At 38.9% G+C, this 18,185-nt stretch overlaps 1 protein-coding gene across 3 annotated transcripts in view; it reads right to left on the reverse strand.

Moving 5' to 3' along the window:
- Positions 1-18,185, reverse strand: part of AHI1 (Abelson helper integration site 1) — a 76,411-nt gene that overhangs the window by 36,769 nt on the left and 21,457 nt on the right. For all 3 annotated transcript variants that reach the window (XR_014493596.1, XM_083371859.1, XM_083371860.1), the window contains exons 15-19: positions 18,008-18,126; positions 14,107-14,237; positions 13,395-13,535; positions 12,448-12,650; positions 5,195-5,312 (exon numbers count right to left, since the gene is read on the reverse strand). Coding sequence is in view for 2 of the 3 variants with exons in the window: in XM_083371859.1 (XP_083227985.1) it covers positions 5,195-5,312; positions 12,448-12,650; positions 13,395-13,535; positions 14,107-14,237; positions 18,008-18,126 (712 nt within the window). In the remaining variant the exon portion in view is untranslated. The remainder of the gene's footprint in view (positions 1-5,194; positions 5,313-12,447; positions 12,651-13,394; positions 13,536-14,106; positions 14,238-18,007; positions 18,127-18,185) is intronic.

Genomic DNA, 18,185 nt, shown 5'->3' on the forward strand with positions numbered 1-18,185 from the left:
AAAGCATTTCCAGTTTTTTCCCCCCAGACAGAGAAAACAATGTGATTAATTTACTGAAGGCAGGTCTAGAAATAGCATAAAGCAGCACCTTGGCTGATCTCGGAAAAAAGATAAGAAGGGTTCAACCTGGTTTGGACTTGAATGGAAGACCAACAGGAAATACCGAGGACTCTGGAGTATATTAAAGGTAAAGGTTTGCCCGCACATGTGTGCTAGTCGTTTCCGACTCTAGGGGCCGGTGCTCATCTCCGTTTCAAAGCTGAAGAGCCAGCGCTTGTCTGAGGACGTCTCCGTGGTCATGTGGCCGGCATGACTAGACGCCAAAGGTGCACGGAACGCTGTTACCTTCCCACCGTAGTGGTCCCTATTTTTCTACTTGCATTTTTACGTGCTTTCGAACTGCTAGGTTGGCAGAAGCTGGGACGAGTAACAGGCGCTCACTCTGCTACGCAGCACTCGGGATTTGACCCGCCAAACTGCCGACCTTATCGACAAGCTCAGCATCCTAACCCACTGAGCCACCGCGTCCCTTCTCGAGTATATTGGGAAGTTGAAAAACAGTCTGGAAGACCATAGTGGAAAATCATTTCCATGCTATGGTCAGAAACACCATACAGCTGCCCCTAGGATAGGGGTGGGGAACCATGGGCCTTGTGGATTTCAACGCCCAGAATTTCTGACAGCTGTCATAAAAGGGCCATGGTTTCCCACCCCTGTCCTAGGGTGACCTGAAGGGTAAATTACTTTACCCTATCCCAGGGGTCGGGAACCTTGGCTCTTTTATGATTTGTGGACTTCCTGCTGACTCAGGAATTCTGAGCGTTGAAGTCCATAAGTCATAAAAGAGCCAAGGTTCCCGACCCCTGCCCTATTCTGATACATCTCTGAACATCTTTTAGCCAAGTGACTGATCAGCTGTCACACTGCTTATGTACAAAAACCTTGATATTGCCTTTTGTTAAAATGTCTGGCTTTAAAATAGCAGGAGAGCGGTTTGACTTCCATGCAATCTAGATTATACTTTAAAAAGAAATGCCTCCAAAGAATCACCTGTCTGGGTTATAGTCAGCAATATTATATCAGTGAATTGGGCACAGTAAGATTTTACGGCATTTGGAAAGAAGTTAAGGGGCTTAAGTTATCCCTTGAGATGCTCCTAAATAGGAGGAATTATCCCAATGTCCAGGCTCTAATTTTTACGTTGCTCCATATTTTGACAAGACTGCTAAGATCATGATAACTGGATTTGAAAATATCCTGAATACAATAATCATCTTAATTTGCACTCGTAGAAATCTAATTTTGGAATCTGCTTTTAATGGTGAAAAGGAGATTTTAGAATCCTATAAATAAAAAGCACATATGTATGAGTTATGTGAATCAGAATACACCTCATTTCTAATAAGCCAGGATTCTTAAATGCTCTGGTTTATTATTCTCTAAGAATGTGGCTAATGGTTTGCCAGAACAAGGAGTGAAAGGATCTGAAATATATAATGACATGGAACCAGGTTATTTTTTAGAGTTTCTTATCTTCAATAATTTCTGCTTATCCCATTAGATCCAATGGGATGGGCCTTCTCCAAGCTCCATCTATTAAATATAGGTAGCTCTCAACTTATGACCATTTGTTTAATGATCGTCCAAAGTTAAGATGGCCTCAGAAAAAGTAACATACGATCATCTTCAAAGTTATGACCATCATACTACTGCTGAGGTCACATGATTGCAATTTGAGCACTTGGCAATCAGATCGTATTTACAACAGTCACAATGTCTTACGATTACATGTCAGCAAATTGTGACCTTCCCAGCTGGCCTCTGATAATTAGGGAAGTTGAATTCGCTTAATGACTGCATGGTTCACTTAACGATTACATGATTTGCTTAACGCCCATGGTAAAAATATCTGTAAATCAGGTCTGGTCACATGATGGTTCGTTTAATGACTGCTACCATCTCAAGCAAATATCTCTAGGCAACTATTTATTTACAATCCTTTTCTTCCATCACAGTACCAATAAGGTTTAAAGAAATTTGAAGCTAATTTCCCAAGAAGGCACTAGTTAAACTAGATATTAGTTACATGTTGCTTCCCTGTGCCTCAGACCATGTCTTATAAGTACAAAATCTTGTAATAGTTTACCATCAAGTCTTTTTCTGCTTCTCCTTCCTTTCTTCCTTCCTTCCTTCCCACCCATCTCTCTCAGAAAGGAACATTTATATTCTGGTTTTTTTTCTCTGATAGCAAAATATTGGTTATGTAGGAGTTGCCTTAGTTTTAGTTTTACCCCCACAACGATGTGAGATGTATGGGGCTGACACAAAATGCTAGCCCAAAGTCATCGAATATATGTATATAAACATACATGTATGCATGTATGTATACATACTTTCACTATACATAATGTATACATATGTGTGTGTGTATATATACATAAAACTTCTATATAAGCAAAACCTTATCATTGTCATCAATTCCTTGTGTTCCATTCTTCTATAATAGGTATTACATGATATATGTACTGTGTATGCATATGTATGTGTATATATGTACAGTATACAGTACATATACATATAATGTAATGCATATTCTTAAAGAATGGAGCACACAGATTTTATTTTCCTGGGCTCCAAGATCACTGCAGATGGGGACTGTAGCCAAGAAATTAAAAGACGCTTGCTCCTTGGGAGGAAAGCCATGGCAAATCTAGACAGCACACTAAAAAGCAGAGACATCACCCTGTCAACAAAAGTGTGTATAGTCAAGGCTATGGTCTTCCCAGTTGCAATGTATGGCAGTGAAAGCTGGACCATAAGAAAGGCTGAGGCTCCCATGGGTCCGAGGCTGGTGCAGCACCTGGAAACCTGGCGGGCAGAGGTCAACCAGGGGGACACCACCCTCTGGGCCCAGCCAGGTTTCCGTGATGCAAGCCAGGTCCGCGTGCTCGCTCTCCACTAGGTCACGAACGAGGTGAGCCTTGTTAGCTACGGACCTGGCATTCAGGTAGACCAGCCTTAGTATAGGAGGCTGTACACCTTCGCTCCCGGGTCCTCCGGGGAAGTACAGAGGGTCGGAGCGTCTCACCGCTTGCACAGAGCGGAGATGACACTCCCGGTGACGATACGGCCCTCTGTTTGTGCACCTTCTGCCGTTCCCCACCATCCTGGGAATAGGTTGTTCGTCAGTTCGCCACTGGGTTTTGTCGGCGACTGGTCCTCGTTTTTCACCATCGCGAATTTTGCCACAGCTAATGGTGACACATATACAAAATCTTTTCCCACGTCTCTCTAAAAACAATATTCTTATAGCAGAGGGATCATAGCAATGAACCCAGAAGAGATAAACAGAAGTTCCATTGTCACCTAAATGTTATGAATATTTTCATGGGAACTTTGATGAAACAATGGTTCCTTTTCCTAATATTTTACATTGGTTATTCTAGAATTCCAATGGTACTGAGATATTTGTTTACATTTTTTGCTTCATGTTGTCTAAAATAATGTGTTTTGTTTTTTTAAAAAAGAACTGATATTAATCTGGTCAATAAAATGCCTAGTTTGTCACCACTGCCAACTGAAGTTCTTTCAACAATATCTAAAACAGATGGCATAATTTACATACTAGGAAGAATTAGAAATTATTAACACACTGCGTTTGTAAAATCTACAATGGCACATAATTAATCAGTCAAGATCCAGAGAGCTGTGGAGACCTGATTTTATTTTCAACCCTGGGTGTAGTTGTTTGGATCTGACTTTTATGGTGAGTTTAGGTACAGGTTTTGTTTCTAAAGTTTTATTTTAGCAATTTTATTTGATTTGCCTTTCTTTCCTTGGTGGGCTAGAAACCAAGAGACTGTGAGTTCTAATTCCACTTTAGGCATAAAAGTCAGCTGTGTTACTAGTCACTCTCTCTCAGCCCATCCCACCCTACAGGGTTGTTGTTTTGAGGATAATAGAAGGAAGTATTATGTATGTTTACTGTCTTGAGTTACTTATAAAGTAATGAAGGCAGGATAAAAAACTCAAAATAAATAAACAATGCCACAACACACCAAAACTGCCTGGGAAAGGTATGTGTGGGTCTGTGTGTAACATACATACATACATACACAGGGAGAATGCAAAGATGGGGCCAAAAGAGGGAAGCTTTTACTTAGTGCAGCTTTCTCCAAGTTGACACCTTCCAAGTGAGCTCCACGGAACGAAGGTGGAGATGGGAGCTGTAGTGCTGTAGATCTATAGGGCAGGTTACAGGTTTTCCTCGTTTAACCACCATTCATTTAGCAACTGCTCGAAATTACGATGGTGCTGAAAAAGTGACTTACACTTTGCTGGTGGAAAGCTGGCAGGGAAGGGTGCAAATGACCGTCCTGCCCTGACACTGGAACACCGCAACAGTGTGAGCTGGTTGCCAAGCACCCAGATTGTGATCACATGACCACAATAGGGTGGCTGGAATGGCTGGAACTTCAAGGACCAGCCATAAGTACTACTCATGCAGTGCTACCATAATATCGAACAGTCCTTGAATGAGTAGTCATTAACCTATATGTGTAACAAACCGGCATTCTGAGAAGATTAACGCTGATCAAAACCTATTTCGATGAAGGGCCCCACAAAACCAGTGAAATATGACATACCTTTTAGCTCACTGCAGTGATCCTACTTGTTGAACATTATGGCATTAGTGCCATAACATAATCGCTGGAAGAGGTCTTGAGGAGTTTAGATTATCCTCCCTCCTGCGTTCTAGCAATTCATTAATATGGTACTTTTTAAAAACTACCAGTTTGGGGCTGTTGTGACCTACACAGTTCTCTGTTAACCAGGAATTAAAAAGACAAAATTTCCTACATTATAGGTAGCATCAGTCAGAATATATTTTCCTTCCAGAGTATGAGCCTGGGTTAAAATCTATGGTAGATGGATGGATGATCAAAACGCTTGCTATATGGTAAAATGGGTTAGACAAAATTTGCTTTGCTTAATTTTTCTTATGTTTTGAACAACTGCTACTCAAGTTTGATTCCAGTTGTCTGTCGTTCATCTCTGTGTTAGTGTTAGCTCTAAATGCATTGAGTAAATATAGGCATGTTGATTATTCACAAAAATATCTGTCACTGAGCAAGGAAGACCATTTTATATGAACTCCTCCAAAGTACATTAATAACCACAGAAAATACATTACCGTGTTTAGTAGGAAGAGGATAAGGTGGAATCACTGATACACCTAGATTGTTTGTTAGTCTTAATCTGGCGTGTGGCGATAGCAGGGATTGGCTGGGAAGCATTGGACTGGAACTGGCCTGCAAAAGAAAAATTGAAATATAACTTTCTCCCTGAGACACAAGAGCTAAACTGCAAAGCCTTGCCAATTGGAAAAATAATTGCTGTATTAGTATAAAAACAACTCAATTTTGAAGAACTAAAAACAGTTTGAAAAGAAAGATAGCTTAAAAAATAGTTGAAATACCAATAAATTATGAAATATAACTGCCTCCATTTTTTTTCTAAAAGGATGCATTAATACTTCCTTTTGGCATTCTTTTTAATTATTGCATCAACACTGTGGTCTCCAAACCTACAAGGTATAATGCCATTTTCTGTTTCTCAAAGTTTGAAAAACCCTCTGGATTATTACATAAATTGTACTGTTTATCTGACATAGCTTGACAATTTTACTTTTTTACTCCCTCAGCCTTAACAATTTTGGTTGTCACGCCCAAGTTCTTCAAAAGATATCAGAGGAAAAAAATTAATAAGTTCAAAGCCATGATCTCTGTGCAGGAAGCTGTTGCAGGAATATAGAGGCTACTATAATAACTCAAAATTCACAAACTGTGCAGAATTCATGGAATTTACCAATCCCTAACATTAGATTTAAAGAATACAACCCCCCTACTTTGTCAAAATATATTTATTTAAAAATGATTGATTTCTAAGTAACTTCTTTCAGAATAGCTTTGGGGGCATACTGCCTAATGCTTTCACAATGAACAAATGTATAAAAGGCTCCATCTTAAAACGGAGATGCAGATACCACCATCCAATTTATATATGGGAAGTTTGTAAGTCTTTGTGATTCTACTTCAAGTCCAATTTCAAAAAAATATTTGGCATCCGTTTTTTCAATCCTCTTTCCCATACATTTAGTGCACACAAAGTGAGAAGGAACTCAAATCTATGACTCCACAGTATGAGTTAAGGTCTGAGAAAGCAATTTATTTTCAAAAGGCTGTTGAAAAATTAATCAGAAACAGAGAAGGGTGAAGGTATTTGTTTACTAACACAAACTGAAGTTGTAAATATTGTTGGTAATAATTAAGGTAAAGGTAAAGGTTCCCCCGCACATGCGTGCTAGTCGTTTCCGACTCTAGGGACCGGTGCTCATCTCCGTTTCAAAGCCGAAGAGCCAGCGTTTTTCCGAGAACGTCTCTGTGGTCATGTGGCCGGCATGACTAGATGCCAAAGGCGCATGGAACGCTGTTACCTTCCCACCATAGTGGTCCCTATTTTTCTACTTGCATTTTTGCGGGCTTTCGAACTGCTAGGTTGGCAGAAGCTGGGATGAGTAACAGGCGCGCTCACTCTGTTACGCATTAGGAATTAGGAAAAGCATTATTTTTAGGGCATAGAAGGGAACTGTAATATTGTAATTGGAATATTTCTTATTCATCAGAAAAATTCTTATGTTGCAGATGGTGTACAAAATGTCATAAATTATTTCATGTTTTCTCCTGTTGTTTCTGTTGGGTTTTTTTTTTACAAGGCTTTAGATACACATAACGTACTTTCAGTATTTTAGTTTCATTTCATTCAATTACATAATCATTAACAGGGACAAAGCTTAACATATTAAACCAATATATAAACTATGCAATATAAACAAATACATGGAATTTAGAAAAAAGTTCAGATATTTTAATGGGGCAATTAAAATTTAGAATTTGTTTTAAATGATTAGCTTTTGACAGATCAGTTCTTTTACCTAGGCTCTATGAAAATGGATATGAATGCACTCTAAACAGAAAATCAGATCTAAAGATAACCTCCAAAACTTAAAGTGAATTGTCGCCAGCAGTTAAATCTCCAAGGCTTATTTGGCCAGCTTTCATAATTTATTACTCAACATATCAAAGCAGGTTTCAACGGGAACCCCTCTCTCCCTTTGGGCTTATTTCATCAGATTTCTCTGAATTAAAACTATTAATTGAAAGTATCCCAAAATCTCTTGATCTGCTTCTTTCCTGACCTATGACAACTATTCCAACTAAGTGATTTAATAGTCTTGGGTATTTTTTTTAAAATTTTCCTAACAAGGGCATGACACTTAAAAAAAAACACCCTAGAGGTTTTAGCCATATAGGACTTCAGCAACCATATTTTTCTCTTATGTCAGCATATTGATAAATCTTTTCCCGCTGAGAACTAGCTATAGAGCAATAAATAAATGAAATAGAAGGGCAGGTTAAATACAAGGTAAAAAGTGCAAGAGAATGAGCTCTGAAGGCAGAACTGAAAGATGGAGAGACGGTCTGTACTTAAGCCTACTGCTACTGATCTCCCCTGCACTAGTATGATAAAGCTAATCTATTGTTGAGAACTCTTTATTTGCAGGCTAACTTTTCGATGCTAAGCTATAAACCAGCTGTACCCCCATTCCAAACCTCATGCTGCTTTGCAGCCTTAGGCAAAGAACGACATTCTAATCTCGGCCCACATGCGTTGCCCCCACTGCAGGGGAAAGTGGTTTATTTTAAGGATTATGTAAACAATTAAATCATATGAGTGCTAGCAAAAAAAAAGAGAAAAGAAAAAGGAAATCAGTGCTGCTATTATTAGATAAAAGAATGGTTACAAGAAACATAAAATTATTTTATCGGGTACAGGTAGTCCTTGTTTAGTGACCGCAACTGGAACAGAGCAAAGCAGTTGCTGAAACATCGCGATTTTGCTTCACTTTATAGGCCTGCAAAGGTCATAAATGCAAGGAAATGGTTGCAGTTACTTTTTTTCATCACCACTGTCACTGCAAGCGGCCGCAGTGCAAGGCAAGTTGCTAAATGAGGATTATCCATAGCGTTAAAAATATTAAAACCACTTTCTTAAAATATGCAATAACAGTCTCATCGATGCATGAAAAGCTGGCCCAACCTCTGCTTCATTTAATAGGATTCTTTTGCACACTGGCGCTACATCATATTCTTTGAAAGCCTTCCCTTCACCATCCAAATGAAATGCATTAGATTCATTGGTGCACACTGTAGCTTCTACTCCAACACTTACACTTACCACCTCCTGCCATCAAACACCATTAAGCAGACCACACTCATTTTAAAAGGTGCTTGGTTTAGAGCTGCGTGCTAATTGCGGCAGTGGAAGTCAAAACCATATCTGGATTTCAAAGGCTTGCTAGAAGTGATTTTGCACTGCACACAATTCCAAGTTAATGAACGGTTGGGAATTATTTAATTTGTTTAGCCTTTCCTGGAGCCCTACAGGAGCAAATCCAAACTGCATTAATCAGCCTGCTTCTTCCCCCCCCCCCCACCCAATAAGTTCTAAATCTACCCTAGTGTTTGACTGCACCATTCCCTTTCATGTAAGTATTCTATGAACACAGGAGTAGTTTTCATATGGAATGAATACGTCTGATTATCCTTAATCTGTAGTTTATTTAAAGAACATTCCTGAAAATGTGATTTCTGTGAACATGCAAGAGTTGTAGACAAGTGAGAAGAAAAATAGCAAAACCCCTCAACACCCCCCCCCCCGGCCTGTTCATGAGCAGTAGAAGTGGCTTACACGAACCTTGCACCCTCAGGAGTCAGGCTGTTATTAAATAATGTACAATATCAGATAGGTATATAAAGTAAATATATAGAGAGTGTTCAAGGGTGAGATGTAATTAGAGATCAGTCTTCCAATGCTGTCTGTAAAGGTAGAGAAGACCTCTACTTTCCTATGTTTTAAGTTAACATGCCAGCATATAATAGGACCTATGGAACGATTACCGTGAAGCAATAACTTCTGAAATGTAGGCTGTGGGAAGAAATTGCTAAACACCTTTTCAACAACAAGAAAAGGTTGGCTAAGATAACTAACACCAATCAACTAATTCTTTTCACAACACTTTGCTTGCTTAACATAAAAACCACAGTTTTATCATAGATAGTATATTACAAGGCCCGAATGGAGTAAAAATACAAGTACAAAAGGTATTGTGTGTGTGTGTGCACGTGTGCGCGCGCGCACGTGTATGTGTTTAAAGAGATAGAAAAGCCTACACACTCCTGCCAAGTTTAAACACAGTTGTTTTGCATTTGCTTTATAATCTATGGGAATTATGCAAATACCCCTTTTCAGTGAGCCTAATTTTCATGTTAAAAAAAAAAAGCGTGCACCACCCAAAAATAAAAGAGAATCCAGGTAAATTCAGGTTCCAACAAGCTAAGAACAATTTTGCTGATTTTTCCCCCTGATAATACAGGGCTGTGACCTTTACAATTAGAAGAATAAAAATTTTCATACATGGTTGCAAATCAAATTAGGCTGGGAAAGTCAGCACTGTAATTTGTCCTTTCTGGAGTTTTGTGCCTTTGTAAATAAAGCTAATCCTTTAAATTACAGTTTTGTCACAGTGTGCAGCAGGCAATGATTACCTCTAAGTAAGTTTGCAATCTCTTTTGTTTAGCACTGGAGTGGTTTTACATGCAATCCTCCCTCAGGTAGAAAAATAGAGCTTTGCAATATTATCCAGGCAAACCTGTACTTTGACCTTATGTACAGACGTATCGCTTGCTATTATCTTATATCGCTTATTCCCCACAGTATAATGAGAAAAGAGCCAAGCCAAATGGTTCAAGAAAACATTCCACTGAGAAATATGATTTGAAAAATTTTCTATGGCACTTTGAGAACATTTTACATTTATCTCCCAAGGAGAAAAACTAATGCACCATTTCTGCCTGGGAGAGCCATCAGAGACCCAGCCAAATTTGCCAGCTTGCTTTCTGAATTTGGGAACAGCGGTTGCTATGAGAACTTGTTTTCTTCTGTATAAATGGGGCACGAAGCAGTGCATCTATAGTCACCATCATGCTTGGACAATTTGTCAAGGCACACCTGGAGAGATTTCTCAAGAGCTCCATTTCCCCCCTTGGCGTAAAGGCAGGAAATGCCTACCATAGCTTCACGCAGCCCTCCCTCCGTTTGCACAATGCAAGTTCTCTAGAATATTGTCTTCTTGCAACAATTGACCTCAAATAGGGTTTTTTTTTCCTGAAGGCTGTGGAAGGAGCCAAGTACACCTGCAGTCACCACAGCCACCACATTAATGCAATCAGCCAAGTGGTGAATAAGGGTTTTTTTTTGTTGTTAACTTCTTTACTGTGACTTTATTAATTTTGCACATTACCACATGCTTTCTGCCTTGAGAGTGGAGTTAACTGTTAAAATGGAAAAAAAATACTTTTTCTCTCTCTCGTATTCCCAGCCTCCCTGAAATTGCTGAACTACCACTTATCACATTCCTAATCGCTGAAATGGGTTGGGGGATGCTGGGAGCCATGTCTGAAGGTCTAACATCTGACACATCTACATAACAGCCTTGGTGGAGCAGTGGGCTAATGCCTCCTTAAGTAACACCAGCTGCCTGCAATTAGTGCAGGTTCGCATCCCACCAGGATCAAGGTTGACTCAGCCTTCCATCCTTCCGAGGTAGGTAAAATGAGGACCCAGATTGTTGGGGGCAATAAGCTGACTTTGTAATAATGCCGCTTGGGGGTGTGTGTGTGTGAAAGCCCTAATAAGCAGGCATATACATAGAATGAAGGCTACTGCTAAGCTTGTAAGCCGCCCTGAGTCTTCGGAGAAGGGCGGGATATACATGGAATTAAAATAAAAATAAAAAAATAATAAAATGAATTCATTTTCAAACTTGAACCCTTAGAACAGGGGTAGGCAACCGTGGCTCTTTTATGACTCGTGGACTTCAACTCCCAGAATTCCTCAGCCAGCCATAGCGTATTTACATTATACCAAACAGTTCCAAATAGGCAATTAATTTACTGGGAACTAATTAAGGATAATTGTATGTCTTCTTCTATATATAGGTTGCAAAGAGGGCTGATTCAAACTTCAAGAAGCATAACATGATTTATAAAGGAAAAAAAAAACATAATAATGCAACATCTGCAACAAAATTTGATGCTTTGAGTATATTTACAATTTTATGTAGCAAAATAATAAAAACCAAAAAATAATACATCTAGAATCTACACAAATGTGCACTAAAGATAGTGAGAGATGACAGTAGAAGGATGTATATACAACATTACATAAAGTAAAAACTAACAAGATCCAAGGCAAATAAGCAGCCTTATATAAAACCTGCATTTCCAACAATATCTCTAAATCCCACAGAAAATAAAAGGATGGGTATTTTAGATGCAGGGTTTTGTTTGCATTTTTTGATACATAAACTTTTTGTGATTGGCTGACATAATTGAGATGGCCATTTTGTAAGTGTGTCTAAAACATGCACCCAAATTTCCAAATATAACCGCCGGATGCCTGGCTCATGACATAGGGCTGCTACTTTTGATAAAACAGCGAACCAAATATTATTAAATATTTTACTACATTAAGTTAGTAATTAAATTGTAGGACTTGGAAGTCTACAGAAGAAATTCAGATACAAATTACTCAAATATAGTTCAGGACCAATGTAGAAGAGTGAGTTGGTGTTTTCCACAGTGCAATAACTATTTAAAGGGCAATATTTTCGATATTAGTTCATTTTACAGTTACTTTTGTTTATGATCATTAGAATTATGCCGTATTCCTTAAAATCAATCTAAGTCACTAAGTTAAGAAAATGCCCTTATTCCTAGTGCCACCCAGTGGGACAATTACCTTAAGAAGAGTTTGAGAATTTGAGAACAAACATCCTGTGGTTCTACAATAGTCTACAAGCTCTCTTATGACAAGCCCACACATATGTAGCATGATCCCGACAATCCTTATCTTTATCAACTACTCATAACATTCAGAAGCATAATATCATCATGAAGTAAGCAAATGGCTGCTGCCATGCATATCGGGAGGGAGAAATGCAGAATGGCATGAGGGCTTGGGGTGGCTATTGCTGGCTGGGAAAGACTTACCTGAGATACACGCAACCTTCCCTACTGGCTACCCTATTGAATTTGCTTGTGAGAAGCCAGCAAGAAAGTGGCAAATGGTCATCATGTGACCATGGGATACTGCAACCATTGTAATTATGAGATGGTTGCTAAATGCCCAGATCACAATCACAAGACCAGAGGCGTGCTGTGACAGTTGCATCTTCAAGGACAGATTGTAAGCACCATTCATTCAGCGCCGCTGTGACTTCAAATAATCACTGAAATTGTAGTGGAATTTTTAAGTGAACTTTACCATAACAGAATCCAGCTTTTGTTTGATTCTTTGCATCCTCATTGATTTTCTTGCAACATCTGCAAACTGGTCAGCTGACAACATCATCAAATTCTTCTGTGCAGGAACACTGGCAGACATGCTGAGAGCCTGTGGGCTTCTGGGGGACTTGGATAGTTGTGATCCACTCAGTTCCTGTACTGTCTCAATCCCCTGCTTGGCAACTTCAGAGGAAAAAGTCAAAACAAATGTTTGAACAATATTACTCTTGTCATAAAAGACTGCTGAATCCCAGCTATCATTCGAATTAAGGATGTAAGCAGTAAGGCTATAAAGCAGAAAAATATAAAAGTCACTATCACTTCAGTGTGAACAGATTAGGTATTTCTACGGAGGACGTCAAAGAACCTCAAAAGCTTTTTATCTCATCTTTCTTGCTATGAGTTCAATTACCATCTCTGACAGGTAGTCCCCCACTTACGATCCAAACTGGAATCAAAACTTCCGACGCTAAGTAAGGTGGTTCTTAAGCGAGTCACACTTGATTTTAGCACTTTTTTTTGTGTGCCATGGTTGTTAAGTGAATTATTGCAGTTGTTAAGTGAATCACACCATCATTAAATGAATCCAGCTTCCAAACCTGAGTTTGCTTGTTGGAAGGTGGCTGGGAAGGGTTGCAAACAGCAGTCCCTGGGACACTGGGACTGTCAAAAATACATGCCGATTGCCAGGCACCCCAATTTTGATCACATAACCATGAGGATGGTACAATGGTTGTAAGTGCAAGGACTGGTCACAATGCACTTTTTCCAGTGTTATTGTAACTTTGAACAGTCACTAAATGAATGGTTGTTAAGTCGAGGACTACTTGTACGTGCAGCAAGAAAGGCCACTTCAAACTTTCATAACTAAGGTGTGACTTAGATAGACACACACACACACACAAATGCACAAATGTATTCAATCACCTTTGTAATCATAAATGTACACAAGGATTGGCTGGTTTTGACCAAAGGCACAAAATGCCACCATATGTTCAAGTGGATGGAAAGCAACGTCACGAAGCGGGGAAGTGAAAGAAAGATCAGAATACACAGCTACCTGATCACCTGCAAAAGAAAAGAAAAAAAGTAGGTGAGCGAGTGCTTTATTCACGTGCGTTAAGATTTTTTTTTAGTACAAGAAGTTTGGGGGAGCCCAAGCCAACTGAATCTGAAAATTAAAGGATGCTTTCAAGTTAAGAATTGTAAACAAGTATCCTGCAGGGCAGGTATAATTTATCAATATCACTTTGGGGATGTAATGCACAGTGAATAAATAAATTATAAATAGCTGTGAATAATACTTTAATTATTAGATAATAAGCTGTTGTTGTTATGGTTTGTCGCACAGTCAGCAAATATTCAGACTGGATTTGGCATTTTTATTTGCCCATTGAATCATAACCTTAATTCTGGTGATCCCATTCTTTTGATGTAAAGAGAAAACTATATAAATTTAAAATATAGATAGAAAGAAATGGGGAAGCATTGCTTAGCATATACAAAAGTCCCAAGAAAAATGGTTTTGAAGCTTTTAATTTTCAACCACGGTTATTTAGAAGGTCATTTAAAAACATATGTTACCTATATAAACAAACGTTTCATATTACTAAGTTTTCAAAATAAAGAGCAAAGGTACCTGTTTCTAAATTCCAAACATAGGCTGCACCATCTTCACTTCCAGAAAAAAGGAATGTTCCACATGGTGTTAAGGTGCTATGAATTTTTTCTCGATAGTTGGTAGCACCAATATATTTCTTTGTTGCTAAGCTAAAGAATAAGAGAGAGATAACATGAATATAGCTACGCTTTTACTTACTCTGTATGCCACTTCTTGATTTGTGGAATGACCTACCCTTACTTTCGCGTAGCCTTCAACTTACAACCATCCGTTTAGTGATTGTTTCAAGTTACACAACGACTGAAGAAAGTGACTTACAATTGATCCTCGCACTTGTAAGTGTTCACAGCATCCTCACAATCATGTGATCAAAATTTGGGCACTTGGCAACTGGCACTAATGTATGACAGTTGTGGCATCCTAGGATCATGTGATTACCATCTGCAACCTTCCCAGCCAGCCTCCATCAAGTAAAGTCAATGGAGGAAGATGGATTCACTTAATGACCACATAATTTGCTTAACGACTGCAGTGATTCACTTAGCAATCATGGCAAAAAAGTCATAAAGATTGTAAAATCAGGTGTGATTCATTTAACAACCACCTTATTTAGCAACAGAAATTCTGGTCCCAAATGTGGTGTTAAGTCAAGGACTACCTGCATAAGACTCCGTCTAGATGAGAATATCAAAGAAATAGGAACCTTCTAGATTTAAGTTGACTCTGACCAACTTAGCTTCAAGAAAACCTACAGATGGAAAGGAACAGGATCTACACAGATGAAGTAGTCAGCTCAATAACATCCTATAAACACATTTATGTAGTGAAAGAATCCTGCATCTGGCATATCCTACAATATGCAACACAAGTTGAACTTCATTTGTATAGAAAATGGAAGGATGGCATCATGAGGAACATAAAGCTAGTGCCTCTCTTTAACCCCCTTCGATGAAGCCAACCACATGTATCATGATCATCTATAGCTCAGGACCATCTTTGATATGCAATTCTGTTTGTCCAGTCTTCTAAAAAGATCCTGAAATGCTGGGGATGTGGACAATTAAGTAATTCCAAGCTTTTGTTATAATGTTCTGCTCGCCTTCCGGATCATGCTATTTCAGGGTGTTTGGCAGTTTTAAGAAGTAAATTTTAAAAAGCAAAACCAGGAGCGGTTCAGGGTGTCCTAGATAACCCCACTGTCAACTCTACAGCGAACCTGGCTGCAGCCATTTTTGTCATTCTAGGTTACTCAAGAAGGAGGGGAAAGGTATTTGTGATAATCTAAACATGAGTAAATCTTGTGGGAACCAAGATCATTCCCATACCGAAGGGGAGGAGGATTGTTTGGTCAAAAGGTCTGCCACGTTGTACTATTGGACAACCTGAGGAGAGAGGTAGGAATTATTACAATGTATTACTTTGATTCTTGGGGGGAGCGACTTTAGATCTGGTTTCACTTTTGACCGTGCCGATATTATGTATCCAATAAACATGTTCTTTGAGGAATTTTCCTACCTCGGAGTTTTGATTTATTTATTTGGTCTCATTGATCAGAACCTTGGTGGAGCAGTGGGCTAATGCCTCCTTAAGTAACACCAGCTGCCTGCAATTATTGCAGGCTCGCATCCCACCAGGCTCAAGGTTGACTCAGCCTTCCATCCTTCCGAGGAAGGTAAAATGAGGACCCAGATTGTTGGGGGCAATTAAGCTGACTTTGTAATAATGCCGCTTGGGGGGGGGGGGCGAAAGCCCTAATAAGCAGGCATATACATAGAATGAAGGCTATTGCTAAGCACATTTGATTTGTGCTTAGATTGTAAGCCGCCCTGAGTCTTCGGAGAAGGGTGGGATATAAATGGGATTAAAATTAAAAAAATAAAAATAAAATAAAAAACCATGACAATCCATGGTATTCTGAATAAATTAAGTCTCAGACTAGTAAATTCAGACTCATGGGCAAAAAACAAACGTGAATTGTTACTAAGATAATTGTGTCTGAAAACTACATAGCCTTCTGGATTCCTGCAGAATCAGGAGAACATTAAAGGCAGAAAAAAAAATTGATTTCAAGAATTGATTAGCAGAATATCCAGCAATTCTACTCTCTCTATTGCACTCCTAACTTTTATAGGGAAATTGCAAGGTCTGTTCTTCTGTTATTTTAAAATAATAAAATCTCTGTATCACACTGTTTTAGCGCTCCCGTTTCAAAATCATCCCAGTAATGTTGACTACAGAGAGGTGTCTAATTGGATCTGGAAAGATATGCTTACCAGATCTTTTAAATCCTACATATAGACCTGGAAAAATGATCCAATAACATTGGAATTGTCTAGTAAAATATTAAATGGGTGAGAAAATCTATTTAATATAGACCATAAAGCACTATTAATTCTAACAGAACTTTTATAAATTCCTTCAGATGTGAACTGGAGATGTTTTGTAAGGATGGGCTCCATATGCCACAAATCCTGGGTCTTTCTTGTTAACTTATAGCCAGGCTTCCCCACCCCCCTCATAATTTTTTCTTCCTTAGAATTTTCAGTTACTTTCATCAACTGCCGTATGGAGCTTTGCGACTGCATAATTCTTAATACTACTTTATCTGCAAAATATTTCATTTTCTATTCTTCTTGAAGTTTGATCTTGTAAAGGTAAAAGTAAAGGTTTCTCCGCACATGCGTGCTAGTCGTTTCTAACTCTAGGGGCCGGTGCTCATCTCTGTTTCAAAGCCGAAGAGCCAGCACTTGTCCGAGGACGTCTCCGTGGTCATGTGGCTGGCATGACTAGACGCCAAAGGCGCACGGAACGCTGTTACCTTCCCACTATAGTGGTCCCTATTTTTCTACTTGCATTTTTACGTGCTTTCGAACTGCTAGGTTGGCAGAAGCTGGGACGAGTAACAGGCGCTCACTCTGTTACGTGGCACTCGGGATTTGACCCGCCAAACTGTTGACCATCTGATCGACAAGCTCAGCGTCCTAACCCACTGAGCCACCGCGTCCCTTTTTTTGATCTTGATTATCTGTTTATTTTTTGGATCTTGCTGTCAAAGACCTTCAGAGCAATTAGAAATTGCAAAAGTGAGAGTGGACATTGGTGCCTTGTGCTTGTATATGCCATAAATCTTGATACCAGCATTAATGTTTTAGTTAGAGGGGAAAAAATCAGCAGATGTGTATTTCTTATTTCAAGTTTAAATGTGAAAAATCCACCTTTACATTCCTTGAAGCAGCTGTTGGCAATAAATAAAGAATTCTTTTTGAAAACTTGTCTCTCATGTTATTGTACTTACAGTACCTAATCCAATGCTCCTATGATTCCATGTTCCTATTTTTCTAATTTTGAATTCCAACCATTTATTATTAGCACTGCAGCTATCTTTAATATTGTACTTAGAACCGCCTACAATTCATCTCACTTTATAAATCTGTACACAGTCATGGCATCTTATTATTTGGCACCCAAGTTTGTCCAAACATTTAGCCATCTCTAAGTATCTTTCTTGAAAATATGGAAAAAAATCTGCCATTCCCTCTTCCAGATTGTAATTTGGTGTCCCTTCTCCTATGCAGGTCGGCTTTCCTCAGTCGTGTTAAGCCCCATTACAATCCTTAGCACTTTCTCACCCTCCTCCTTTGGCTTCTAGGGATGATACTTTCTGTTCACATACTTGCCAGCAACACACTCAAATTCAATGAAGCTACTAAGGCTTCTCACTATGTCATAGGTGGGTGGTGGGTGGGGCAGGGCAGCTTAAAAAAGCTCATTTAATTGGATACTATATGCCTTTAAGAGAGTTAAGGCCAGGATATGTTAAGATACCTAGAAGAAATGAGATGCCAATTTTTAGAAATGCCTCAAAATGTCCGGTAATAGTGTTTAAATGGTATAAAACAGAAAACTTTGAAATACTTACATTCGAAGATCCATAATTCTTACAGTACTGTCCTTAGTGTGGATAAGTAAACGCCTTCCATTTGGGTGTACCTCCAAATAATTTATTGCTGTTCCTTTAATGTCAGCATCATTTATTTCCTGACAAAACAACCCCAAGATAAAGCACAGAACTATAGAAAGCATGTTTTCAATGTAAT

Source organism: Vipera ursinii (assembly GCF_947247035.1).
Source record: "Vipera ursinii genome assembly, chromosome: 1".
Lineage (NCBI taxonomy): Eukaryota > Metazoa > Chordata > Lepidosauria > Squamata > Viperidae > Vipera > Vipera ursinii.